Here is a 25,379-nt window from a genome sequence, read left to right on the forward strand (position 1 = left end):
CACCCTCGCAGGCGTACACACACCCTCGCAGGCGTACACACACCCTCGCAGGCGTACACACTCACCCTCGCAGGCGCACACACACCCTCGCAGGCGCACACACACCCTCGTAGGCGCACACACTCACCCTCGCAGGCGTACACACACCCTCGCAGGCGCACACACACACCCTCGCAGGCGCACACACACACCCTCGCAGGCGCACACACACCCTCGCAGGCGCACACACACACCCTCGCAGGCGCACACACACACCCTCGCAGGCGCACACACACACCCTCGCAGGCGCACACACACACCCTCGCAGGCGCACACACACCCTCGCAGACACACACACACAACCTCGCAGACACACACACTCACCCTCGCAGGCGCGCACACACACAGACACACACACACACCCTCACAGACACACACACTCACCCTCACAGACACACACACTCACCCTCACAGACACACACACTCACCCTCACAGACACACACACTCACCCTCACAGACACACACACTCACCCTCACAGACACACACACACACACACACTCGCAGACTTCCCGTACCAGCCTCCCCGACAGGCGCCGGAATGTGGCGACTAGGGGCTTTTCACAGTAACTTCATTTGTAGCCTACTTGTGACAATAAGTGATTTTCATTTCATTTTTCAGACGCACACACACACTCGCCCTCGCAGACACACCCACTCGCCCTCGCAGACACACCCACTCGCCCTCGCAGACACACCCACTCGCCCTCGCAGACACACCCACTCGCCCTCGCAGACACACCCACTCGCCCTCGCAGACACACCCACTCGCCCTCGCAGACACACCCACTCGCCCTCGCAGACACACCCACTCGCCCTCGCAGACACACCCACTCGCCCTCGCAGACACACACACTCGCCCTCGCAGACACACACACTCGCCCTCGCAGACACACACACTCGCCCTCGCAGACACACACACTCGCCCTCGCAGACACACACTCGCATGCATACACACAAACACTCGCGCAGACACGCACACACACACCCTCGCAGGCACGCATGCCCTCGCAGACACCCACACTCGCAGACTCAAACACACACTCGCTGACATACACACTCACAAACTTCCTGCAAGGGACAATGCATACCATTCAGAAGCAGGATCCCTGGGTGATTTATCTCTCCTAACATATTTAGTGGTATTATTGTCGACAAAGCCCCAAGTGCGTCAGCGGCACATCTTTTTGGATTGCTGCCCATTAAAAAACAAGTTTGAGAAGCTGAAACCATGTGAGCCAGAATGTGAGTCATGGAGGGGGGGGGGGGGGCACAAATGGCTTAAGGCACAGCTGTCAATGTTGAGGCAAAGGTAAGGGAGGTGGTCAGGCAGGAGAGGGAGAGCAAAATGCAGTCAATAGCAGTCAAAGCAGACGTGAAACAACAGATGACCAAGGATTGGAGAAACATCCAGACATTGTCAGTGGCTCAATTACAAAATGATACATCTCGTGTTCAAGTCACAGTCTGTAATGTGTAGGTTGGTCTCAGGTGTGATGACAGTAAGAACATTGGTTACAATTGATTATTGCCAGGGGTGGCACAGTGGTTAGCACTGCTGCTTCACGTTACCGAGGACTCGGGTTCGATCCCGGCCCCGGGTCACTGTCCGTCTGGAGTTTGCACATTCTTCCCGTGTTTGCGTGGGTCTCACCCCCACAACCCAAAGATGTGCAGGCTAGGTGGATTGGTCACACTAAATTGCCCCTGAATTGGAAAAATAAAAAAAATCTTGATTAAAAAACTGAAAATTAAAAAACTATTGAATGATGCCTGATTGTACCATAAACATATGAGTGCGGGAACAATCTGGCTGAATTGAGATGCTTCCAGGACCGAATAGCTCACCAGTATTCACAGTCCTGGTAAAACATGGAATCGGGTTACTTTGTACAAAATCCGGGGTGATGGCTACGGAGCAATGATCTGCTCTCAGTACTGGGATGAGTCCAACTGAAAGACTTTGATGGTGCATCGCTTTGCTCAGTACTTTCCTTGGAAGGATGCATCATATACAGCGATAAAGATCACTCCTGATAATTCAACATTGTTCACAGCACTAAAACATGTAAATTTGTCAAATCATGTGAACTTAGTAAATAACATAGCGTAGTGGGAATTTAGTCCTAAAAACTGAATTATCAAATACTTTCAATTAAGCATCTTTGCATTAAGATGATCTTAAGTGCACCGTAGCAATGTTCACCCTTGGTCACAAAAAGCAATACATCGGTATTACAACTGACTGTAGTGAGGAAAGGTTTGAACTGGTCTCTGATGGATAAAGTGCCTTATAAATTACTTTAAATGGGGCAGCATGGTGGCGCAGTGGTTAGGTCCCAGGTTCGATCCCAGCTCTGGGTCACTGTCCGTGTGGAGTTTGCACATTCTCCCCGTGTTTGCGTGGGTTTCGCCCCCACAACCTAAAAATGTGCAGGCTAGGTGGACTGGCCACGCTAAATTGCCCCTTTATTGGGAAAAAAAAATGAATTGGATAGACTAAATTTTTAAAAATAATTTACTTTAAACAATCTCAGGTGTCTCAAAGTTCAGACAGTCCAGCTGAAATCCTAATAGAAACCCATATGATGGTGCTTGTTATCGTCAGGTCCCGCAGGGAAAACATCACAAAAGGAAATTACAAATGAAAGGTTGACCTCCCAGCAGGTAGTAAAGTTCCTTCCATTCAACTACTTTAAAAGACAGTAGAGTAAATGACCAGATAACTTAACTAGAATATTAAAGTTACCCATGATCGCAGCAATAACACGCAAAGACCTGGAATTTCTTAAAGTGGAACTTTTGGTTACCTTTGAATGCTGAATCTCCATTATTTTGGGATTTTTCATTCCCAATAAAGATTTTTCTCAGTTATGAGCTATGCAAATTCTCTTAGTAAAATGACAAAGAATTAACAGGAAATTAAAACATCAATTTTAGCAGTGCAGCCAATTGGAGGTGGTACAGTACACACCACCAAGACCCTAGGACACACCTTCTGATCAGAACTTGACCACAGGAGACGCACAGGGTGGCAAAAAGTCATAAATGTTAACTCATCCACTTGCCTACTAAACCAGGAATGTCCAAGGTTATTCGTCAGAGTGACCAGGTGGCGCTGGCAGGGGCACTGCCAGGTTGCCCATACCAGGGATCAGGCGCAGGGGTGTCCTGCCTTTACGGGTTGGGCTTGATGACCCCCTAATCGGTAAGTTGGGGCATGGGGGAAGGATCCGGAGGCAGCGGTGGAGGGGGTGAAGAGATCCGGGCGGCATTTAAAAATGACAGCCCGATCTCTACCTGCACTGAATGCAAGTGTGGCCTCGGCGAGATGTTTCCTGCAGAGGGCCCCAAACAAAAACCAAAGTCTGGTTTGATAGCGGGGTCGTTCTTGGTGCTCCAGGCTCCGTAAACAACCTATTAATTGCACCCAATGATTAGTCATTTGGATCATGTACAAAATGGTAGCTGGGTGAAAGCAATCCCAGGCCAGCGCAATTCAGCACATCTGGGTGGGCTGGTAGGGGCGGAGATAAAATTATTAAATATTTGGAGTAACCACAGGTACATTCGGACTATTTCTGTATTGTCACTGTTGTGACTATGTAACATTTAAACTTCAGGATAAATCTATTGGAACAATCATCCAATTAATATCTGTAACTCTTCAGCTGAAACAATAGCACCAAGAAACTAATTAAGGCACAAACTGGTTAAAGAACAGAATATATAAAATTATAGATTTGCTAAAATAAACTACTTGTGGGGGTTGCTAACCTTTAGATACTCACTTCCAAAGAAGCATTTTTTGTTAAAATAAAAATTATCAACGCTATGGGCAGCACAGTGGTAAGCACTGTTGCTTCACAGCTCCAGGGTCCCAGGTTCGATTCCCGGCTTGGGTCACTGTCTGTGCGGAGTCTGCACGTTCTCCCCGTGTCTGCGTGGGTTTCCTCCGGGTGCTCCGGTTTCCTCCCACAAGTCCCGAAAGTGCTGTTAGGTAATTTGGACATTCTGAATTCTCCCTCGGTGTACCCAAACAGGCGCCGGATGTGGCGACTTGGGGCTATTCACAGTAACTTGATCGCAGTGTTAATGTAAGCCTACTTGTGACGCTAATAAAGATTATTATTATTCTCCATAGTTTGCTGTCATCAGCCGTCATTCAAAATATGCTAAACGTGGTCGAGTGAGACAAGGAAACGGGATCTGCCAAGCACCGACTTTAACTCAAATTGAAATTTCATTTCCACACCAACAAAGCAAAGGCAAAATGCGGAGGCTGCTCGTAATCTGAAATAAAGACAGTGAAATCGCTGGAAATACGAAGCTGGTGAAGCGAGGAACAGTGAACATTTCTGATTGATTACTTTCCATCAGAACTGGGAAGGATTCGGATAATAATTTTTAAGGAGACAGGGTTTGCGGAAAAAGAACAAAAGGATGGGTCTTTGATCGGGTGGAAGCTAGGAGAGATTAAATAACCAAAAAGCTTGGTGGTGGGACTGGAAGGTGCGGTAATGGAATAAGTTAAGAAAAGAATGTCTAGAACAGGTATGGATAATAGAACATAGAACATTACAGCGCAGTACAGGCCCTTCGGCCCTCGATGTTGCGCCGACCTGTGAAACCACTCTAAAGCCCATCTACACTATTCCCTTATCATCCATAATAGAACATAGATGGCAGAATGAAGAGTGCATCCAAAAGCAGACAGGGTAAAACTAAAGTAAAACCAAACCTGCAAAGTAAAAGTAAACCAAATGGCTGCATGAGGTTAAATCATCGTACATGACGTGCTCAACATCAGAAGAGAATCAATTTACAATAGGCCACCTTAATATAAATTCTAAACACATCAAATTGTTTTTAATGGAACCATGAACTGGTTTACTGCAAACCTGCTAATATTTGTGTTACAACAGTAGGGAGATGACTCACACAGGAACACAGCAAGCATACTTACACCAAAACCGCTTACAGCAATTTTTAGAACAAAGGGGCAAAGAAAGAGAAGAAAGGCAATCTCGCATTTTACTGAGCTTCGAGGTGGAAGGGGCTACAGAACGTCTCGGCAGAAAAAAAGGGGGAATTTTTTTTTGCATGTTTAACGCAAAGATCATTGATAAAAGGTGACAGAAGAGGACTTTAGTAGTAATAATAATCTTTATTGTAACAAGTAGGCTTACATTAACACTGCAATGAAGTTACTGTGAAAATTCCTTTGTCGCCAAACTCCGGCACCTACTCGGCTACACAGAGGGAGAATTCAGATATCCAAATTACCTAACAGCACGTCTTTCAGGACTTGTAGGAGGAAACCGGAGCACCCGGAGGAAACCCACGCAGACACAGGGAGAACGTGCAGACTCCGCACAGACAGTGACCCAAGCCGGGAATCGAACCTGGGACCCTGGAGCTGTGAATCAACAGTGCTAAACACTGTGCTGCCGTACAAAAAGACAACAAAAGCTTGGACAGAGAGAGCTGGAGGATTTGAAGGCACGGACATTAATGTCGCAGCTAAGGAAATGGGGGATGCAAAAACAGCAGAGCTGAAGGGGTCGAGTGTTCTGGGCTGTGGTGAGGGAGTGTGGGTTAGAAGCTCAAAAAGATGATTAAACATTCCATAATTGGCCAACCTCTGTGCTGAAGCTGTGACTCGATAGTAACAATTGCGATAATGCTTGCCAGCTAAAAAAAAAAATACCCTCCCAATAATTTGAAGACTTTTCAAATTCAAACCCTGACAAATTTCTAGTCCATCAATGTTTGGTCTTTCTTCACTGTAATAAAAAAAGGGTTTCAGGGAATAAACCATTGCGGACTACTTGTTGTACTCCTGGTTGGCAGATTAAAAGTACTGCAAATTGGAGTTTGCGAACTGCTATTGAAGAAAACCGAAAAATGTATTTATGGGATGTGGATTTTGCTGGCTCGGCCTGCATGTATTGCCCATCCCTTGAGGAGGTGGTGATGAGCTACTTTCTTGAACCGCTGCAGTCCATGAGGTGTAGGCATGCCCACAGTGCTGTTAGGGAGGGTGTTCTGGGATTTTGACCCAGCGACCGTGAAGGAATGGCTGATATATTCCCAAATCATGATGGTGAGTGGTTTGGAGGGGAATCTTCAGATGGTGGTTGCATAGAAACAAAAAACAGGAGGCCATTCAGCCCTTCGAGCCTGTTGCGTCATTCACTTCGATCATGGCTGATCATCCAACTCAATAGACTGAGGTTCTTAGAGGAGACAAACTGGAATGAGACAAGAGTACAGGGGGCACTCTATAATGAGAAGGCAAAATATACATTTCTTTTGCAGAATATTATTTTGTTAATTTGCCTATTTTAAACATAAACACTCTTGATCATTCGCAAGATTGTGAAGCTGTGTCATGAAGAGTAAAGGTGGCATGGAATTAAAAAATTAACTGCAACTAGCCTGAAAGTCACAAACTCAGCTGAGAGCAAGAGGAAACTGAATGGACGCAGTTCAAGTTGGGCATGGCCAGATAAACTGAGTTAACATTTGAGGCATCGAGATCGAAGGCAACGCTTAAGTTAATATAATATTCTCAAGTTTTGAGTATGTAGCTTAGATTCAAAGCACTTTTGAATCATAGGTCTGAGGAGGACACAGTAGGAATATGGTCCAGGCAAAACTTTGTAGGAACAAGTAGTTGCCAAGCATCCGAGGAAGTGGAAACAGATATGTACTCAAGACCACCCAAGACAGAAATCCTGGTATAAGCTGCCAAATTCTGCAACCAACAGCCACAGTTAATGAGCCTAAATTTTTAAAGAAAGTTGGATCTTTGCTCCTTTACTGAAAAGGCCCTTATCCAGCAACATGTTATTAATGATGCCTAACCTTTAAAGAATTTGACACACTGCACTACTTATTTTAAGTAATTCAAAACTCATGTGATTTCTCACAATATCATATGAGGCAGGGGGAAAATGTGAAGGTTTGAGGCTTAAGTTTCTACATTTCCAAAGAGGTGGTTGGAGGGGGGGGGGGGGGGGAAGAGAGATTTAATCAGTGGCCTTTTTCTTATACATGCAATAGATAGGAAATTCCAAACCATGTTTGAAGCAGCGATGTTTAAACTCCGTATACACTAAAACTGTCCGCATTCTCTTCGTAAGGAAATCAGAGACACCATACTTTCCATGAATGGTATAATATATTGACTCGCTATCGCACTCACAACACTCACTGCACTGGCAAACTTTAAGTGCAAGAAGAGTGAATTGTCACTTATCGTTTAACTGGTCATAAGTACTCATGGAGCTTGACTTCCGGTTGCGGCGATGCGGAGCTAAGCCGCACATTTCGGCGGCTCCCGCTAGAACGGACTTTTGGGCTCTCCAGAGGAGCCCCAACCGAAACTTTTCGACCAATTCCCGTGTGGGAAGGTGAGAGCAAGGTCCCCCTTCTGACGTGTATGGCGGGGCCCAGAAGTGGAGCGGGGGAAAAAGTAGCTTTGGAGCAGCGGCAGAAACGAGGGGGAAAAAACAAGATGGCGGAGATCGAGCAGCATGGGGGCCGGATCAGCAGGAGTTTCTCAGGCGCTGCGTGGAGGAGCTTAAAAAGGAGGTGCTGGCGCCAATGCTGACGGCGATCGAGGGGCTGAAGGAGGCCCAGAAGGTAGAGCTCTGAGAGGTGAGGGACAAAACCACCGAGAACGAGAACGAGATCTTGGGCCTGGCGGTGAAGATGGAGGCGCACGAGGCGCTGCACAAGAGGTGGGCCGAAAGATTCGAAGACCTGGAGAACAGGTCGCGGGGGAAGAATCTCCGGATTCTGGGTCTCCCCGAAGGAGTGGAGGGAGCTGATGCCGGGGCGTATGTGAGTACGATGCTCCATTCGCTGATGGGTGCGGAGGCCTCTCCGAGCCCCCTGGAGCTAGAAGGGGCTCACCGGGTCCTGGCGAGGAGACCCAAGGCCGGCGAGCCGCCAAGGGCGATAGTGGTGAGGTTCCATCGTTTCGCGGACAGAGAGTGTGTCCTGAGATGGGCCAAGAAAGAGCGGAGCAGTAGATGGGAGAATGCCAAAGAGTGGCAAAGAGGAGAGCTGGTTTCAATCGGGCCAAGGCGGTGCTGCATAGGAAGAGGGTGGGATTCGGAATGCTGCAGCCAGCGTGACTGTGGGTCACATTTAAGGATCGACACCACTATTTTGAAACGCCAGAAGAGGCTTGGACCTTTATCCAAACGGAAAAATTGGACTCAAACTGAGGGTCTGTGGTTGTGGGGAAGATGTCGAATGTATACAGGGTTGTAAATATGTGTAAAGAATGTTTCACGGGTGGGACGATGGATGCGGATGGGAGAAGAGATTTGGTGGGGAGACTGTGGGGAATGTGGGCGCCGGTGCTGGAGGGAGGCGAGACCCGGGGATGGGGGAATTGGGATAAGGCCGCAACAGGAGCTGCGCCACAGGGGGCGGGGCCGGCTCAGGAAAGCGCGGGCTTTTTCCCGCTTTAGGGAAGGGCGGAGTGGGGGGGATGGAGGAGCGCAAGGAGGAGGGGGGATTTCCACATGGGGGGGGGGTCAATGGGAAGGCGGGGGAAGCCGGGGTCAGCTGACTTACGGAAGTATTATGGGGGGAAGCAAAAGAGCTAGATCTGGATCTAGCGGGGGGGGGGGGGAAGAGAAATAGGGTTGCTGCTGCATTGGCAGAGGGGGAACTGAAAACGGAAGAGGTGGTCGGGGCGGGGGTTTCCTAAAATAGGAGATGGCTAGTCGGCCGGGGGCGGGGGGGGGAGCCCCCCAATCCGGCTGATAACGTGGAATGTGAGAGGCCTAAATGGGCCGGTTAAGAGGGCCCGAGTGTTCGCGCACCTAAAGGGACTGAAGGCAGACGTGGTCATGCTTCAGGAGACACATCTGAAGGTGGCAGACCAGGTCAGGTTAAGAAAGGGATGGGTAGGACAGGTATTCCATTCGGGGCTGGATGCGAAGAATAGAGGGGTGGCAATACTGGTGGGGAAGCGGGTGTCGTTTGAGGCCAAGAATATAGTAGCGGACAATGGAGGTCGATACGTGATGGTGAGCGGTAGGTTGCAGGGGACGTGGGTGGTATTGGTAAATGTATACGCCCCGAACTGGGATGATGCTGGATTCATGAAGCGCATGTTGGGGCGCATTCCGGACCTGGAGGTAGGAAGCTTGATAATGGGTGGGGATTTCAACACGGTGTTGGACCCAGCACTAGATCGCTCCAGATCTAGGACCGGAAAGAGGCCGGCTGCGGCCAAGGTGCTTAGGGGGTTTGTGGACCAGATGGGGAGAGTGGATCCATGGAGATTTGCCAGGCCTCTGGCCAGAGAATTTTCTTTTTTCTCCCACGTGCACAAAGCCTACTCCCGGATAGATTTTTTTGTTGTGGGCAGGGCGCTGATCCCGAAAATGGAGGGATCGGAGTATTCGGCCATAGCCATTTCAGACCACGCCCCGCACTGGGTGGAACTGGAGTTGGGAGAGGAGAGGGACCAACGCCCGTTGTGGCGGTTGGATGTGGGACTGCTGGCAGATGAGGTGGTGTGCAGGAGGGTGCGGGGGTGCATTGAAAGGTATTTGGAGGCCAACAACAACGGGGAGGTGCAGGTGGGGGTAGTATGGGAGGTGCTGAAGGCGGTGGTCAGGGGAGAGTTAGTCTCCATCAGGGCTCATCGGGAGAAGAGAGGGGGCAGGGAAAGAGAGAGGTTAGTGGGGGAGATTTTAAGAGTGGACAGGAGATATGCAGAGGCCCCTGAAGAGGGTCTACTCAGGGAGAGGTGAAGTCTCCAGACGGAATTCGACCTGTTGACCACAGGGAAGGCAGAGGCACAGTGGAGGAAAGCACAGGGGGCGACGTATGAATATGGGGAGAAGGCGAGCCGGATGCTGCCACACCAGCTCCGTAAGAGGATGGCAGCGAGGGAGATAGGTGGAGTCAAGGATGGAAGGGGAACTACGGTGCGGAGTGCGGTGAAAGTAAATAAGACATTCAAGGCCTTCTATGAGGAGCTGTACAGATCCCAACCCCCAGCGGGGGAAGAGGGGATGCGACGATTCTTGGACCAACTGATGTTCCCGAGGGTGGAGGAACAGGAGGTGGCTGGTTTGGGGGTGTCAATTGGGTTGGAGGAGCTGATTAAAGGACTGGGGAGCATGCAGGCAGGGAAGGCCCCGGGACCGGATGGGTTCCCGGTTGAGTTCTATAGGAAGTACGTAGACCTGTTAGCCCCGTTGCTGGTGAGGACTTTCAATGAGGCAAGGGAGTGGGGACCCTGTCCCCGACAATGTCTGAGGCGATGATCTCTTTGATCCTGAAGCGGGATAAGGACCCACTGCAATGTGGGTCGTACAAGCCGATCTTGCTCCTCAATATGGATGCTAAGTTGCTGGCAAAAGTGCTGGCTACGAGGATCGAGGACTGTGTCCCGGGGGTGATTCACGAGGACCAGACGGGATTTGTAAAGGGCAGGCAGCTAAACACCAATGTGCAGAGGCTCCTAAACGTGATAATGATGCCATCGGTGGAGGGAGAGGCGGAGATAGTGGCGGCTATGGACGCGGAGAAGGCCTTTGACCAGGTGGAGTGGGAGTATCTCTGGGAAGTGTTGCGGAGGTTTGGGTTTGGGGGAGGGTTTATTAGCTGGGTTAAGCTCCAATATAGAGTCTCAGTGGCGAGTGTGGTTACGAATCGGCGGAGGTCGGAGTATTTTCGGCTGTATCGAGGGACGAGGCAGGGGTGCCCCCTGTCCCCCCTGTTTTTTGCATTAGCAATTGAACCTTTGGCCATGGCATTAAGGGAGTCCAGGAAATGGAGGGGGGTGGTCCGAGGGGGAAGAGGAACATCGGGTGTCGCTGTATGCGGACGACCTGTTGTTGTATGTGACGGATCCAGTGGAGGGGATGGTGGAGGTCATGCAGATTCTAAGCGAGTTTGGGGACTTTTAGGGCTATAAGCTCAATGTAGGGAAAAGTGAGCTCTTCATTATGCATCCAGGGGACCAGGGAAGAGGGATAGACGATCTACCGTTGAGGAGAGCGGAAAGGAGCTTTCGGTACTTGGGGATCCAAATAGCTAGGAGTTGGGGGGCCCTGAATAAACTTAATTTGACGCGGCTGGTGGAGCAGATGGAGGAGGACTTCAAACGATGGGACATGTTGCCACTCTCGCTAGCGGGCAGAGTGCAGTCGATTAAAATGGTGGTCCTCCCGAGGTTCCTTTTTGTATTCCAGTGCCTTCCAACTGTGATCACCAAGGCCTTTTTTAAGAGGGTAGGCAGGAGCATTATGGGTTTTGTGTGGGCGAATAAGACCCCGAGGGTAAGGAGGGGGGTTCTGGAGCGTAGCAGAGATAGAGGAGGGCTGGCGTTGCCGAATCTGGGTGGCTACTACTGGGCAGCCAATGTGGCGATGATCCGTAAGTGGGTGATGGAGGGAGAGGGGGCGGCATGGAAGAGGTTGGAGATGGCGTCCTGCAAAGGAACGAGCCTGGGGGCGCTGGTGACGGCACCGCTGCCGCTCTCGCCGACAAGGTACACCACGAGTCCGGTGGTGGCGGCAACGCTAAAGATCTGGAGCCAGTGGAGACGACACAGGGTGCGACGGGAGCCTCGGTGTGGTCCCCGATCAGAGACAACCATCGGTTTGTCCCAGGAAGGATGGACGGGGGGGTTTCAGAGCTGGCATCGGGCAGGGATTAGAAGAATGGGGGACCTGTTCATTGATGGGACGTTTGCGAGCCTAGGGGCGCTGGAGGAGAAGTTTGGGCTACCCCGGGGAAACGCTTTCAGATACATGCAAGTGAGGGCGTTTGTGAGGCGACAGGTGAGGGAATTCCCGTTGCTCCCGGCACAGGGGATTCAAGACAGGGTGATTTCGGGTGTATGGGTTGGAGAGGGCAAGGTGTCGGCGATATACCAGGAGATGAAAGAAGAGGGGGAGGCTTTGGTAGAGGAGCTGAAGGGTAAATGGGAGGGGGAGTTGGGGGAGGAGATTGAAGAGGGTCTGTGGGCTGATGCCCCAAGTAGGGTTAATTCCTCTTCCTCGTGTGCCAAGCTTAGCCTGATACAGTTTAAGGTGATTCACAGAGCGCAAATGACAGGGGCGAGGCGGAGTAGGTTCTTTGGGGTGGAGGACAGATGTGGGAGATGCTCAGGAAGCCCGGCGAACCACGCCCATATATTCTGGTCGTGCCCGGCACTGGATGGGTTCTGCAGGGGTGTTGCGAGAACTATATCTAAGGTGGTGAAAGTCCAGGTCAAGCCAAGTTGGGGGCTGGCACTATTTGGAGTGGCGGACGAGCCGGGAGTGCAGGAGGCGAAAGAGGCCGGCATTCTGGCCTTTGCGTCCCTGGTAGCCCGGCGGAGGATCTTGTTAGTGTGGAAGGATGCGAAGCCCCCCAGTGTGGAAGCCTGGATAAATGACATGGCAGGGTTTATCAAGTTGGAGAGGATAAAGTTTGCCTTGAGAGGGTCTGTGCAGGGGTTCTCCAGGCGGTGGCAACCGTTCCTAGACTATCTCGCGGAGCGTTAGATGAAGTTCGGTCAGTAGCAGCAACAACCCGGGGGAGGGGGGGGATATCTCTTTCGTCGGGGGGGGGGGGGCGGGGGGGGGTTTCCGAGGGGCACTTGAGCAAGAAAATACATAAACGTTTGGGAAAGTAGATATGTGCGGGAGGAATCCAATGTACAAAGTTCTGTACTATGTTGAATTGATATGTTTATGTCTTGCTATGCGACTTTTCTTTTCTTTTTGTTACGGTGGGGGGGGTGGGGGGGGGGGTTTGTATGGTTGAAATTTTGTTGAAAAATTCTTAATAAACATTTTTTTTAAAAAAAAGTACTCATGGAGATTAAACAAGTAGAAAGTCTGCTGACTACAGACTCATTTGAAATTTTGAAGGTGGCATAATATTCCTTTGTTCGATTTCATCCAATAATGGTCACCTTTGAACAGAAGTACAAGTTGTCTTGCACTCTTGGAAGGAGCAGGAAGAACCAGAAGAGAGTAAAAACTTTCTTTGGGCAAGTTCCGAGTGTCACATTTACATGTGACATTGTACAATGAAATAGCAGCAGAGGATAGGCCATTCCGTCTACCGAGCCCATGCCAGTCTTTATGCTTCACACAAGTTTCTTTCCTCACCTCACCCTAATCATCTATTCCTTGGTCCCTAATATCTAGCTTCCCCTCAATTACACCAGAATTCTGTGATTCTGTCCAAGTTCCTTGAAATTTGTTGCCTTGGCTATGGCTTTTTGATGACTATATTTTGGTACAACAATATCATTCAGGGAGCTTACCTTGATTGCATATTGGTTGTGGAGGTCCTTAGCATAGGATGCCGTGTAGTAAACTGCATCGCCTGCTTCACAGCAAGGTTTGTCGCTCGTCAGTCTGAAGTCTGACCAGTTGTCCAATCCAAAGCGAAGCTGGTTCTTTTGGCCTTCCATAAACTTGTCCTCACATTTAGCTGCTAGTTTCCGCAGCGAGTCTGTATGGAGATTTCGAATCTTCATGATCACTTCCTCTTTGTTCTCAATCCCTTTGTACAGTGCATGCCGTTGCGGCTTTTGTATGTTTTTACCAGGTCTCTGAGGAAAGCGATTCTTCTCGGAGAGCGAATCCAAGCTATTTGAGCACCTTTCCTTACTGCTGCTCATGGTGAGACTACCCGTACTGTTGACCGACGACGATGCTCTAGCTTTAGTTGTTGACTTGCCCACTGCTCTTTCCAGTGAATCGCCCGACTCAATGTCACATATTCTGGCATCTGAACTCAGTGAGGAACAAGCACTTGATGCATCCCAGTTTGTATCCCCAGGATACTCAACGTCGTATAGTGGGTTTGCCAAGTTTACACTGTGCCCGGAATTTCTGACTTCTATCATTTTCTGAGAATAATCCTTTGAAGTGGGATCAGTGTTTGCTCGGATGATGGTTTTCTTTGGAAGAGGTGGTGGTGTTGGCTGACTCTCAGACATGGTTTCCTGTTCTGTGGAGCCCACAAATGCAATAGCATCATCTGACGCGCCTTTCACTTGTCTTGGCTGCTTCAGGGGTATCATATTGGCCCGCGATTGCCCTGTGCAATCACATATAAAAAGATTTAGAATGATACTAGTGAGGCAACATACACTTGAGTGAAAAACAGCAATTTTAATAGAAACACACTTTAGGTTGAACATGCCTTCTGAATGCGAGCTTTAAATTTTTGCATTCCATTGATCAATTTTAAGAGTTTAGCCTTAACAAAATTACAAATGATCAGCAAAGCATGATGAAAATAATTGCAGTGTACTGGAGCCACAGAGCAGTCATAGTTCATTACCCAGCTACGAGTGTATGAAAACCTTTACACTTCAAACATTATCGCACTGATCCATAAATTAGTACCAAGTGAGTGGCAGTACTTAATGAAGATCTTTATACAAGTAGATTATATACTGCTGTTAGACACATCTATCGTCAACTGAGTTTAATTTCATTGGGGCTTATTTTGATTTTGTTTCCCCCACTAGGGCGGCATGGTGGTGCAGTGGTTAGCACTGCTGCCACACAGCGCCAGGGACACGGGTTCAATTGTAGCCTTGGGCGTCTGTGTGGAGTTTGCACATTCTCCCAGTGTTTGCGTGGGTTTTCTCCGGTTGCTCTGGTCGCCTCTCACAGTTCAAAGATGTATAGGTTAGGTGGATTGGCATGATCAATTGCCCCTTGTCCAGGGATGCACAGGTTAGGTTACAGGGTTTGGAGATAGGGCAGGTTGGGTGGGCCTAGGTAGACCGCTCTTTCAGAGGGTCGGTGCAGACTCGATGGGCCGAAGGGCCTCCTTCTGCACTGTAGGGATTCTATAAAATTCTATGACTTCTCACTTTAGGCTGTTCATGTGTGGCAGCAGCAGCAATCCTCTATGCAATGCCGCGAGCACATTTATTTTTTAACAAAATGAATTCAATGCATGCAAGTATCAAAGATGCAGTAAGACTGATTCCAGAGATGAAGGCAGGAAGGACCAATTTTCGTTACAATTGTGATCCCAGAATTTAAGATTATTGTGCTACAACTAGCATGGAGTGGAAAACAGTTAGTTAGGGAGCCAATTAAAAGCCGAGTAATGTATTGATGATGATTCAATACCTGGAATGAGGTTATCTTATGAGGAAGGTTGGACAGGCAAGGCTTGTACCCCTTTGCCGTTTAGAAGAGTAAGCGGTGACTTGACTGAAACATACAGATCCTTGAGGGGTATTGAGAGGGTGGATGTGGAGAGGTTTGTTTCTCCTGAGAGAATCTAGAACTAGGGGATACTGTTTAAAAGGGACCACCCATTTACAACGGTGATGAGGAGAATGCTTTTACTCTCAGAGGATTGTAAGACTTTCTCTCCTGAGAGGTTAGTGGAAGCAGAGTCTTTGAATATTTTCAGAGGAGGATAGATTCTCGGTAAGCAAGGGAGTGATAGGTTATGGGGGGTAGGTGGATTGCAGGTTTACTATCAGATCAGTCATGATCTTATTAAATGGCAGAGTAGGCTCAAGAGGCTGAATGGCCTCTTCCTGCTCTTTAATCCAATATTTGTATTGAAATCATGACATCAGGTATGAGGCAGACATGGCCACGAAGAGATTGTAAAAGAATGTTTTGAGTAACAGTGAATTGATGATGAAGAGCTATAGGAGGGTTTGAGTGATTTTAAAAGGGTTTGTGAAAGCAACAAAAATAATGGATATACTCAAAAACATGAAAGCTCTGGGAAAACTAAAGACTGAAGCTTCATAAAGAAAAACTGGAAGTACCTCAAGAAAACCACCAACTAAACTGATTTCCATCAAAGGGGATTTGAAAAGCTACATTTAAGAAATAGGCATCTGCATATGTGGCTCACACTGCTGACATTTACCGTATTGCATTGAATGATGTTCACTGAAAGAATGTGGTTCTGAAGTGATGCTTCATTCTCGTGTAGAATGAGAACCCAACGTTCGTCTATTCCAGACGCTAGTCAGATCAGCATTTTCAAATTCAAAATTTCTACTGACAATTAAAATTCTTACCTGTATTAATATAAACACGGTTCTACAGGTACTTGAATTAGACCATTATATATGGCCAGCACATAGATGCAACAAACATTTTCTATGCTGCAAAAACCACAACGTAACTAGATGATACATTTTACCAGCCATTACATCAGAGAGCCCAAAGCAAACAACTGTGGGACAGCATTTCCGTCCACAGAACGATTTGAGCTGCACCTGAAATTTGTGATCTTAAATCAAAATTTCAGTAAAATCTGAAATCAGAGGACCTCTTACCAGGAAAAAGTACATCAAAATATTTTGGATGGTCTTTACAAAATACACCTGTCGCTGATAATGGTGAAAACTGAATAGACTTCAAAGCCGCCTCACCACTAGAAAAGTTCAAATGCTCCTGTGGCAGGTTTGGTAATCAGGGGCAGGATTCTCTGACCCCACGCCAGGTCGGAGAATCGCCGGGGGCTGGCGTGAAGCCCGCCGCCGCCCGCCAAATTCTCCGAAGGGTGAAAAGTCGGCGGGGCGTCAATCGCGCTGCCCGCCGCGAAGAATGGCAGGGGCGGGCGGGAGACAATGGACTCCGGGGCTGCCCATATTCTCCCGGCCGGATGGGCCGAAGTCCCGCCGACGTGACTCATGGCGTAAATCAAGACACCTTTTTAACGGCGTCAACCAGTGCTGATGGTCGACACCGTCCAGCGTGGAGGTAGGTCACGGCCTGGGGGGTGGCCGCAGCAGAGGTGATGGCGTGGCCGCAGTCTGTGTGTGTGGGGCGGAGGTGTGTGTGGGTGTGTGCGCGGCGGGGGGGGGGGGGGGGGGCTTCGGGGGAGTGCGGGGTACGGGGGGGGGATGAGTGCCGGGTACGGGGGGGATGAGTGCCGGGGAGGGGGGGGGGATGAGTGCCGGGGAGGGGGGGGGGGGGGGGGGGGATGAGTGCCGGGGAGGGGGGGGGGGGGAGATGAGTGCCGGGGAGGGGGGGGGGGGGGGATGAGTGCCGGGGAGGGGGGGGGGGGGAGATGAGTGCCGGGGAGGGGGGGTGATGAGTGCCGGGGAGGGGGGGGGGTGATAAGTGCCGGGGGGGGGGGAATGAGTGCCGGGGAGGGGGGAAATGAGTGCCGGGGAGGGGGGGGGGGTGGGAATGAGAGCCGGGGAGGGGAGGGGAGGGGGGGGGGGATGAGAGCCGGGGAGGGGGATGAGTGCCGGGGAGGGGGGGGGGGGGATGAGTGCCGGGGAGGGGGGGGGGATGAGTGCCGGGGAGGGGGGGGAGAGATGAGTGCCGGGGAGGGGGGGGGAGAGATGAGTGCCGGGGAGGGGGGGGGGGGAGAGGAGTGCTGGGGAGGGGGGGGGGGGATGAGTGCCGGGGAGGGGGGGATGAGTGCCGGGTACTGGTGGGGGGGGGGGGGCGAGTGCCGGGTACGGGGGGGGGGGGGGGGGGGGATGTGTGGCGGGGGATGAGTGCCGGGGAGGGGGGCGGATGAGTGCCGGAGAGGGGGGCGGATGAGTGCCGGGGAGGGGGGGGGGGGAGATGAGTGCCGGGTACGGGGGGCGGTGGGAGATGAGTGCCGGGTACGGGGGGCGGGGGGGGATGAGTGCCGGTGGGGGGGGGGGGGGGGGGGGGGAGTGCCGGTTGGGGGGGGTGGGGGGGTGAATGAGTTCCGGGGACGGTGGGGATGAGTGCCGGGGATGGACGGGGGAGATGGGTGCCGGGGACGGGGGGGGATGAGTGCCGGGGTCGGTGTGGGTGGGGGGGGGGGGGGGGGAGAAAGAGATGAGTGCCGGGGATGGGGGGGGGGGGGGGGGAGATGAGTGCCAGTGACGGGTGGGGGGGGGGGGGGGAATGACTGCCGGTTGGGGGGGGGGGGGGAAATTATGAGTGCCGGGGGGGGGGGATGATGAGTGCCGGGGGGGGATGAGTGCCGGGGGGGGGGGTCGGTGAGTGCCGGGGGGGGGGGGGGGGGGGAAGGAAGAGATGAGTGCCGGGGATGGGGTTTGGGGAGATGAGTGCCGGGGACGGGGGGGACGGGGGTGTGAGATGAGGGACGGGGGGGGGGGGGAAAGAGTGCCGGGGGGGGGGGGGAAGAGATGAGTGCCGGGGGGGGGAGATGAGTGTCGGGGACGGGCGGGATGAGTGCCGGGTGCCGGGTTGGGGGGGGGGGGGGGGGGGGGGGGAATGAGTGACGGGGAGGGAGGGATGAGTGCCGTGGAGGGAGGGATGAGTGCCGGGGCCGGGGGGGGGGGGGAAATGAGGTCCGGGGGGGGGGAAATGAGTGCCGGGCACGGGGGGTGATGAGTGCCGGGTACGGGAGGGGGGGGGGGAGATGAGTGTCGGGGACGGGCGGGATGAGTGCCGGGTACGGGGTTGGGGGGGGGGGGGGGGGCGGAATGAGTGACGGGGAGGGAGGGATGAGTGCCGTGGAGGGAGGGATGAGTGCCAGGGCCGGGGGGGGGGGAAATGAGGTCCGGGGGGGGGGAATGAGTGCCGGGCACGGGGGGTGATGAGTGCCGGGTACGGGAGGGGGGGGGGGGGGAGATGAGTACCGGGGAGGGAGGGATGAGTGCCGGGGAGGGAGGGGTGAGGGCCGGGGGGAATGAGGTCCGGGGGGAATGAGGTCCGGGGGGGGGGGATGAGTGCCGGGTACGGTGGGGGGGGGGGGGGGGGGGAAGAAAATGGGTGCCGGGGGGGGGAATGGGTGCCGGGTACGGGGGGGGGGGGGATGGGTGCCGGGTACGGGGGGATGAGTGCCGGCGAGGGGTACGGGGGGGGGGGATGAGTGCCAGCGAGGGGGACGGGCAGGGGATGAGTGCCGGGGACAGGGGGTTCGAGGGCAAGGGAGTTTGTCCGCCTGGCTATGGGCCATTCTCCAACAGTAACGCCCATGCAGCCCATGCCACCTGCCTGGGGGGAGGGGGGGTACGGAAAATGACGACATGTCGTAGTTTCCCCCCCCCGCCCCCCCCCTGCCATACCGTCATGTGTTCTGGTCAGCCAGCGATGTTGGCCGCTGTGGCGGCAGCCGCTAGTCTCCATGTTGCCCTGGTCGAGGAGGACGAAGAGCATGCCAGAGAAGCGGCGCAGGCTGCCGCAGAGGGGCAGGCGGAAGCCACCCCGGCTGGAGGGACACCAACCAACAGGACGAGCAGGGGGAGCACGTAGTGGAGGAGGAACATGAGGAAGGGGAGGAGGACGTCGCGGTGCCACGGCAACGGAGGCACCAGAGGAGGCCCAGTGTGTACCGGCCACGGATGTTGTACCAGGACCTCACGGACCGGGAATGCAGGAGAAGACTCCGGATGAGCCGGATAACCGTGGCACACATCTGCCACATGCTGGCACCGCGTGGCACTGGGGGGGGGGGGGGGGGGGGGGGGGGACAACACCCTCTCCCCGTGTCCGTCAAAGCTACGGTGGCCCTGAACTTTTATGCCACGGGGTCATTCCAGACGCCAGGTGGGGACCTGTCCGGCATCTCGCAGACATCGGTGCACCCGGGCAGTGACAGACGCCCTATATGCCATTGCGGACCGCTACATCCGCTTCCCTGTGGACCGGGACAGCCAGGATGCCCGGGCCGTGGGCTTCTATGCCATGGCCGGGTTTCCCATGGTCCAGGGCACGAACGATGGGATGCACATCACCTTGCGGCCACCTGCAGATAACAGGGCCGTGTTCACCAATAGGAAGGGGACCTATTCCATGAACATCCAGGTAGTCTGCAATCACCGCATGAGTATCCTGCACGTCTGCGCCCGATATCCGGGAAGTGTACATGACTCTTACGTGTTGTCGCGGTCTTACATCCCCGGCACGTACGAGGGACGCCACCCCTGGCTGAGGGGCTGGTTGCTGGGCGACAGAGGTTACCCATAGCGGTCGTGCTGATGACGCCTATACGGAGGCCACAGAATGACGCGGAGAACAGCTACAATGATGCCCATGCAGTGACAAGGGGTGTGATAGAGAGGTGCTTTGGCGTGCTCAAAATGCGTTTCAGGTGCCTGGACCTCTCTGGGGATGCCCTCCAGTGCCCGTCAGATAGGGTCGGCCGCATCATTGTGGTGTGCTGCGTCCTGCACAACATAGCCCAGCAGAGGGGCGATGTTCCGCAGGCAGAGGAGGGTGGAGTGGAGAAGCAGCAGGAAGAGGCGCAGTCCTCCCCAGATGAGGGGGATGGGGGCAATGGTCAGGCAGACGGGCTAGACATGGGCGGGTGGCTGTCCACCGTTACCGGCTGGGCCAGCGGGCACGGGACAGGCTGATAGCCGCCCGCTTCACTGACTAGGGGGCGTGGGAATCGGCGAGTATGGCCACATACCGCACACCATGGCAACACCCGAACATCCTCACCCCCCCCCCCCACCCACCCAGCACCCTCACCCCCCCCCCCAACCACATCCACCACACCCGCATGTACACCACCCCTCCATTGCAGATCCACCTGCGGCACGATGGCCGGGCTCTCACGGGCGCCGGTGGAAGCGTGTCTATTGCAGGCCATGTAGGATGATGACAACCCGCTCTGCGGTGAGCTCCTGGCTCCACATCGTTGGACGATGTCTGACCCATGGCCACAGTACCACCATCCACCCGGACCATCCATGCATGCGGCTGTGACACTGCAGCGCACGGTCCCGTCCTCTGCCCGGGGGGGATGGTGAGGGCGGCCCAGGGGGACGGGGGCAGACTCACCTGGGGCTGATGTAAGACCACCCCTCACACACACACTGGCGCTCAACGTACATGACACCCCCGCACACTTCGGACAGAGCACAAAGGCAGCTTCTGTAGGTGTTAAAGTGATTTTAATAACAAACCGTGCATACACGTGCCCTAGCCCCTATAACTAATCTGTGCCCTGCACCCGTGCCAACTAATTGTCTAATTGTTTGGCTTTACGGGCCCTTGGACTACGCCTAGTTGGTTCCCCAGACGGTACAGCAGAACTGGAGGTGGACTCCTGCGATTCCTGCCCTCTGACTCGGGATCCCTTTGGCAGCAGTTTCCTGGGGTGTCCTGGCCTAGATGGGCCAGGCTGCAGCCCGGGCGACTGGGATGGGGGCTGCCAGCCTGGGACCTGGGATGCACCTGGGACGGAAGGCGGGGGAGAGTCCGAGGTGCTGCAGTGTTCCTGGACCTCCTCTACAGGGGGACCAGGGACGGGCGCCAGCAACCCCTCCTCCCTCGGGGTGCCCAATGGCCCCCAGGCCTCTACATGGGTCGGGGGTGCGAACGGATCGGCCATCCGACGCCACTCCGACACCTGGCGCTGCCAGTCCTGGAGGCCCGTGCTTGTATCAACAAGGGTCTGCAGGTTTGCAGCCATGGAGCTCAGGGAGTTGGCCATCCCTGTCTGTGACTGTGCGACGCCGGCTAGCACATGGGCAATGGCGCCGATGCCCTCAGCAATGGCCTGCTGAGACTGGGCCATGGCCTGCAGGGATTGGGCCATTGCCTGCTGAGACTGGGCCACGGCGTTGAGCGCCTCTGCCATCTGGCGCTGGCACTGGCTCATGGCCTCCTGTGAGAGGGCAGCCATGTCCTGGGCCACAGACGCCGCCTGCACTGAAAGCCCCAGGCCTCGCAAACCGTTCCCCATGTCTAACACCGTCGCACCCATTGCCTCCACCGCGGACGCCACCCGTGCGGTGTCAGCTTGGGTGGCACGCAGGACCGGCACCACTCCCAGCTCCTGGACGCGGGTGGACTCCTCCACCTGCGACTGCAGCCGCTGCAAGCCGGCCATCACCCTCTTCGCTCGTCCCAGGTTCGGTGGTTGCATCGAGGCTATGGGTTGTTGTGGTAACTCCAGGAACCCGGGACCCATCTGGGCGGCAGATGTTCGCTTGCGCCAGGATGCCCTCCGATCTCCCGGCCAGTCTGCTGCTCCTACCTCCACCTGCTGTACCTGTACGGCTGTGTTGTGCGCACCAGTGAGTGCACCAGACGCCTCATCACTAAAGTGTCCAACCGAGGTGAATGTCTCTGCGATGGTGGAGGATGTTGGAGACAGCAGTGGCGTTGTGTGGTGGGCAACAGTGTTAGACAGGTATATGAATGCACGCCATCGGTTGCGCGTATAGTGCAGAGGTTAGGGTTGGTTTCACCTGGGGGTGTGCCGGACATCGGGCAGGGTGGGTGGGGGGGGGGGGGGGGGGGGGGGGGGGGGGGGGGGGAACGGGACGACACGACTCACCCTGGCTGCCCTGACAAGGTCGTTCACCTTCTTGTGGCACTGGGTGCCTGTCCGTGGTGTCAGGGCCACAGCGCTGACGGCCTCTGCCACCTCCCTCCACAGACGCCGGCTGAGGCGTGGGGCGACCCTGCAGCCGTGTCTGGGGTACAGGGACTCCCTCTTCTCCTCCACTGCGTCCAGGAGCGCCTCGATGTCGCGGTCCTGGAACCTCAGGGCTGCACGGCGGGCGGCCATCCTGTCGGGACTTCCGGGGTCTTTTGAGCCGTCACGCTATGCGGCGTCAATGACGCACACACACTGGCGCTCAACGTACATGACACCCCCGCACACTTCGGACAGAGCACAAAGGCAGCTTCTGTAGGTGTTAAAGTGATTTTAATAACAAACCGTGCTTACACGTGCCCTAGCCCCTATAACTAATCTGTGCCCTGCACCCGTGCCAACTTACTCAGTGGCGTTGTGTGGTGGGCAACAGTGTTAGACAGGTATATGAATGCACGCCATCGGTTGCGCGTATAGTGCAGAGGTTAGGGTTGGTTTCACCTAACCCTAACCTCTGCACGGGTGATGCCATCGCGAATGGCGTCACGCTGCTGCTAGCCCATTCGGGGCCGGAGAATTTCCATTGTTTGGGGGGGCCCCGACGCCGGAGTGATCCGCACCATTTTTGGGGCCGGGTCCCGGACATCGCGCCAGTTTTCGGAGAATCCCGCCCCTGATTCTGAAACTGATTGATCAGCTCGTCTGTCTCTTTAATGGAACCCTTAGTCTGTTACTGAGAGCTCATTCTTCCCACTCCAATCCAGGTGGATCTACGAGGCCATGCTTCAGTGAGCAGAGAGATGTTTACAGTCCTCTAAACTGGTAATATTCTCTTTCGCCTAGTTGAACTACATCAGTACACCCCTGCACAAATTTCAAGGTTGTCTAACCTTTAGCCCTGCCAACAATAATCTCTCCGGTAAAGGTAAGTGGGTATGTTCCTCTGGAAGAGAGGTATTCTCTGAAATGTGTGGACAAACAAAATATTCTTATTAAACACCGACTGATCACGACAAATACTTTTAACAGAGGGTGTAAGAAACTGTGCCATCATGTTTGGCTTCTAATCCAACAACTAATTTCCAAAAATCTTGAAGCATTTAATTGGTACATGAGTCAATAAATCCATGTGATGTCATCCAGATACAAAAACCACACCCACTGGAATTATTCCCATGGTCAGGATACATGAAACAGATTTAGCTCTCAACTAATTAATTTCTGCCCAAACTTCAGGAATACTCCAATGCTAGGCTTATTAGAATAATACAAATTAGGAATCCCCATAAACAGCTCAACAGATGGTGGGGAAGGGAAGGTTTCAAATTTGTAGCCCGCTGGACAACATCTAAAGCTTTAATACTGGATTCCCTCAATGAGGAGCCATATTTATCTTCACTCATTCAACTAGGAAGTGTTTAAACTAAGGAAGCAGGGAAGGGATAACTGTATGCGGCAAATCATTAGAGACAAGTCATAGGGCGGCACATGGCACAATGGTTAGCATTGCTGCCTGTGGCGCTGAGGACCCGGGTTCGAATCCCGGCTCTGGGTCAGTGCCCGTGTGGAGTTTGTACATTCTCCTCGTGTCTGTGTGGGTTTCACCACACAACCCAAAGATGTGCAGGTTAGGTGGACTGGCCATGCTAAATTACCCCTTAATTGGAAAAAAAACCCAATTGGATACTCTTTAAAAAAAAATGTTAAAATAATTTTTTTCAAAAAGGAGATGAGTCATGTGAATATAGGACGGAGAACAATGCAGTATTGACAAGGATGTCAGGAGCAGAAGGAATAAAATTGGAAGTGATAGCAAATAGGGAAATAAGAATGTGCAGAAGAAACTTGCAGGACTTGGTGTGTTTCGGGAAGGAGGGGGAAAGGAAATGAGCGGATTGGCATGGTTTAATCAGGAGAAAAGTATATGTTGCTGAGAGGAAGGGACTAGGAATTGGCACAATCTCTTTGGATGGTCTAAGGGGTCGATGAAGGGAAAATGTGGTAGATCGGGGATTTAACATGGCAGCGCAGTGCTGCACTTAACTTGAAGCAACGAAACAGAGCAGAAAAGCTGAAGAACTTGGGATCGAGAAATTGAATGTAATAATCTGTTTGTGGTGTGGTTGCCAGAGATCCTAGAACCAGAGAGCACAAGTTGATATTTCAGAACGAGAACTGACAGTTTAGATTGCTATATGTAGAGGATAGAAACATTTGGAAAAGAAAGGGTGGAAACAGATATGGGGAAAGATTTAAGGGAGGATTGACTAGATTATTTGAGAGTATTGTCAATTGGTGGGTACTGTATTAAATTTGGAATTAGCCAAATAGAATGCAGAGTTTTCTGGTCATCGTACATGAATATGTTTTATTCCATGGTCAGTTTGCTGTACCACTCTTATGGATAATGAAAGGTTAATTTTAGTGAAAAAAATTATAACAGCTCATTATGATCCATAGCACCAAATATTGATTTCCAATTAAAGTTATTATTCTCTTCATGCATGTACTCTTTCAGGAATGATACTGCATCCATGTTTCCAGGTTCTAGCAATAGTACAACCAAAGACATGCAGAGCGAAGGTACTCAGAATGTAGCCGGGGCCATTTACAGGCCCCCCCCTCCCCACCCCACCATCATTCCTCCTCACCTGTGGCCCTCAGCAGAGGCGTAGTTCCATGCGTCTCTGAGCCTCCGTCCACAGCTCGCCGGCTCTGAGATTTTGCTGGAGCCACGATTACATACAAATAGAAAGACAGAAAAATAGAGGAGAGGAGAAAGAAAGACAGAGAGGATGGAGAGCAAGATTGGGATTGTGAGATCCTCAACGTAAAGTTAGTAACAGATGTACAAATGATCACACAATTAATCTTACCACTCAGCGCTGCTGCTTTCTGCATCGGTGCCTCACAGGAAATGCCTTTCATGGCTTGAGTGATAACCACAGGATGAATATTCATGGTGCAATCATTTGAAAATAGTTCAGGGGAACAATCACATAGTGATGGGGCAATGGTGCGATGGAAGGGGAGGCAGTAGTGTAGTGGTATTGTCGCTGGGCTAGTAATCCA

At 52.7% G+C, this 25,379-nt stretch overlaps 1 protein-coding gene across 5 annotated transcripts in view; it reads right to left on the bottom strand.

Annotated features, from left to right (window-relative positions):
* peak1 (pseudopodium-enriched atypical kinase 1) overlaps positions 1-25,379 on the bottom strand; it is a 281,748-nt gene that overhangs the window by 24,426 nt on the left and 231,943 nt on the right. For 4 of the 5 annotated variants that reach the window (XM_072492775.1, XM_072492773.1, XM_072492772.1 and 1 more), the window contains 2 exons: positions 24,959-25,033; positions 13,342-14,123 (listed from right to left, as the gene is read on the bottom strand). In XM_072492775.1, coding sequence (XP_072348876.1) covers positions 13,342-14,123; positions 24,959-25,033 — 857 coding nt within the window. The remainder of the gene's footprint in view (positions 1-13,341; positions 14,124-24,958; positions 25,034-25,379) is intronic. The other variant, XM_072492776.1, reaches the window with a different exon arrangement.

This window comes from Scyliorhinus torazame, chromosome 30, assembly GCF_047496885.1.
Source record: "Scyliorhinus torazame isolate Kashiwa2021f chromosome 30, sScyTor2.1, whole genome shotgun sequence".
Classification (NCBI taxonomy): Eukaryota; Metazoa; Chordata; class Chondrichthyes; order Carcharhiniformes; family Scyliorhinidae; genus Scyliorhinus; species Scyliorhinus torazame.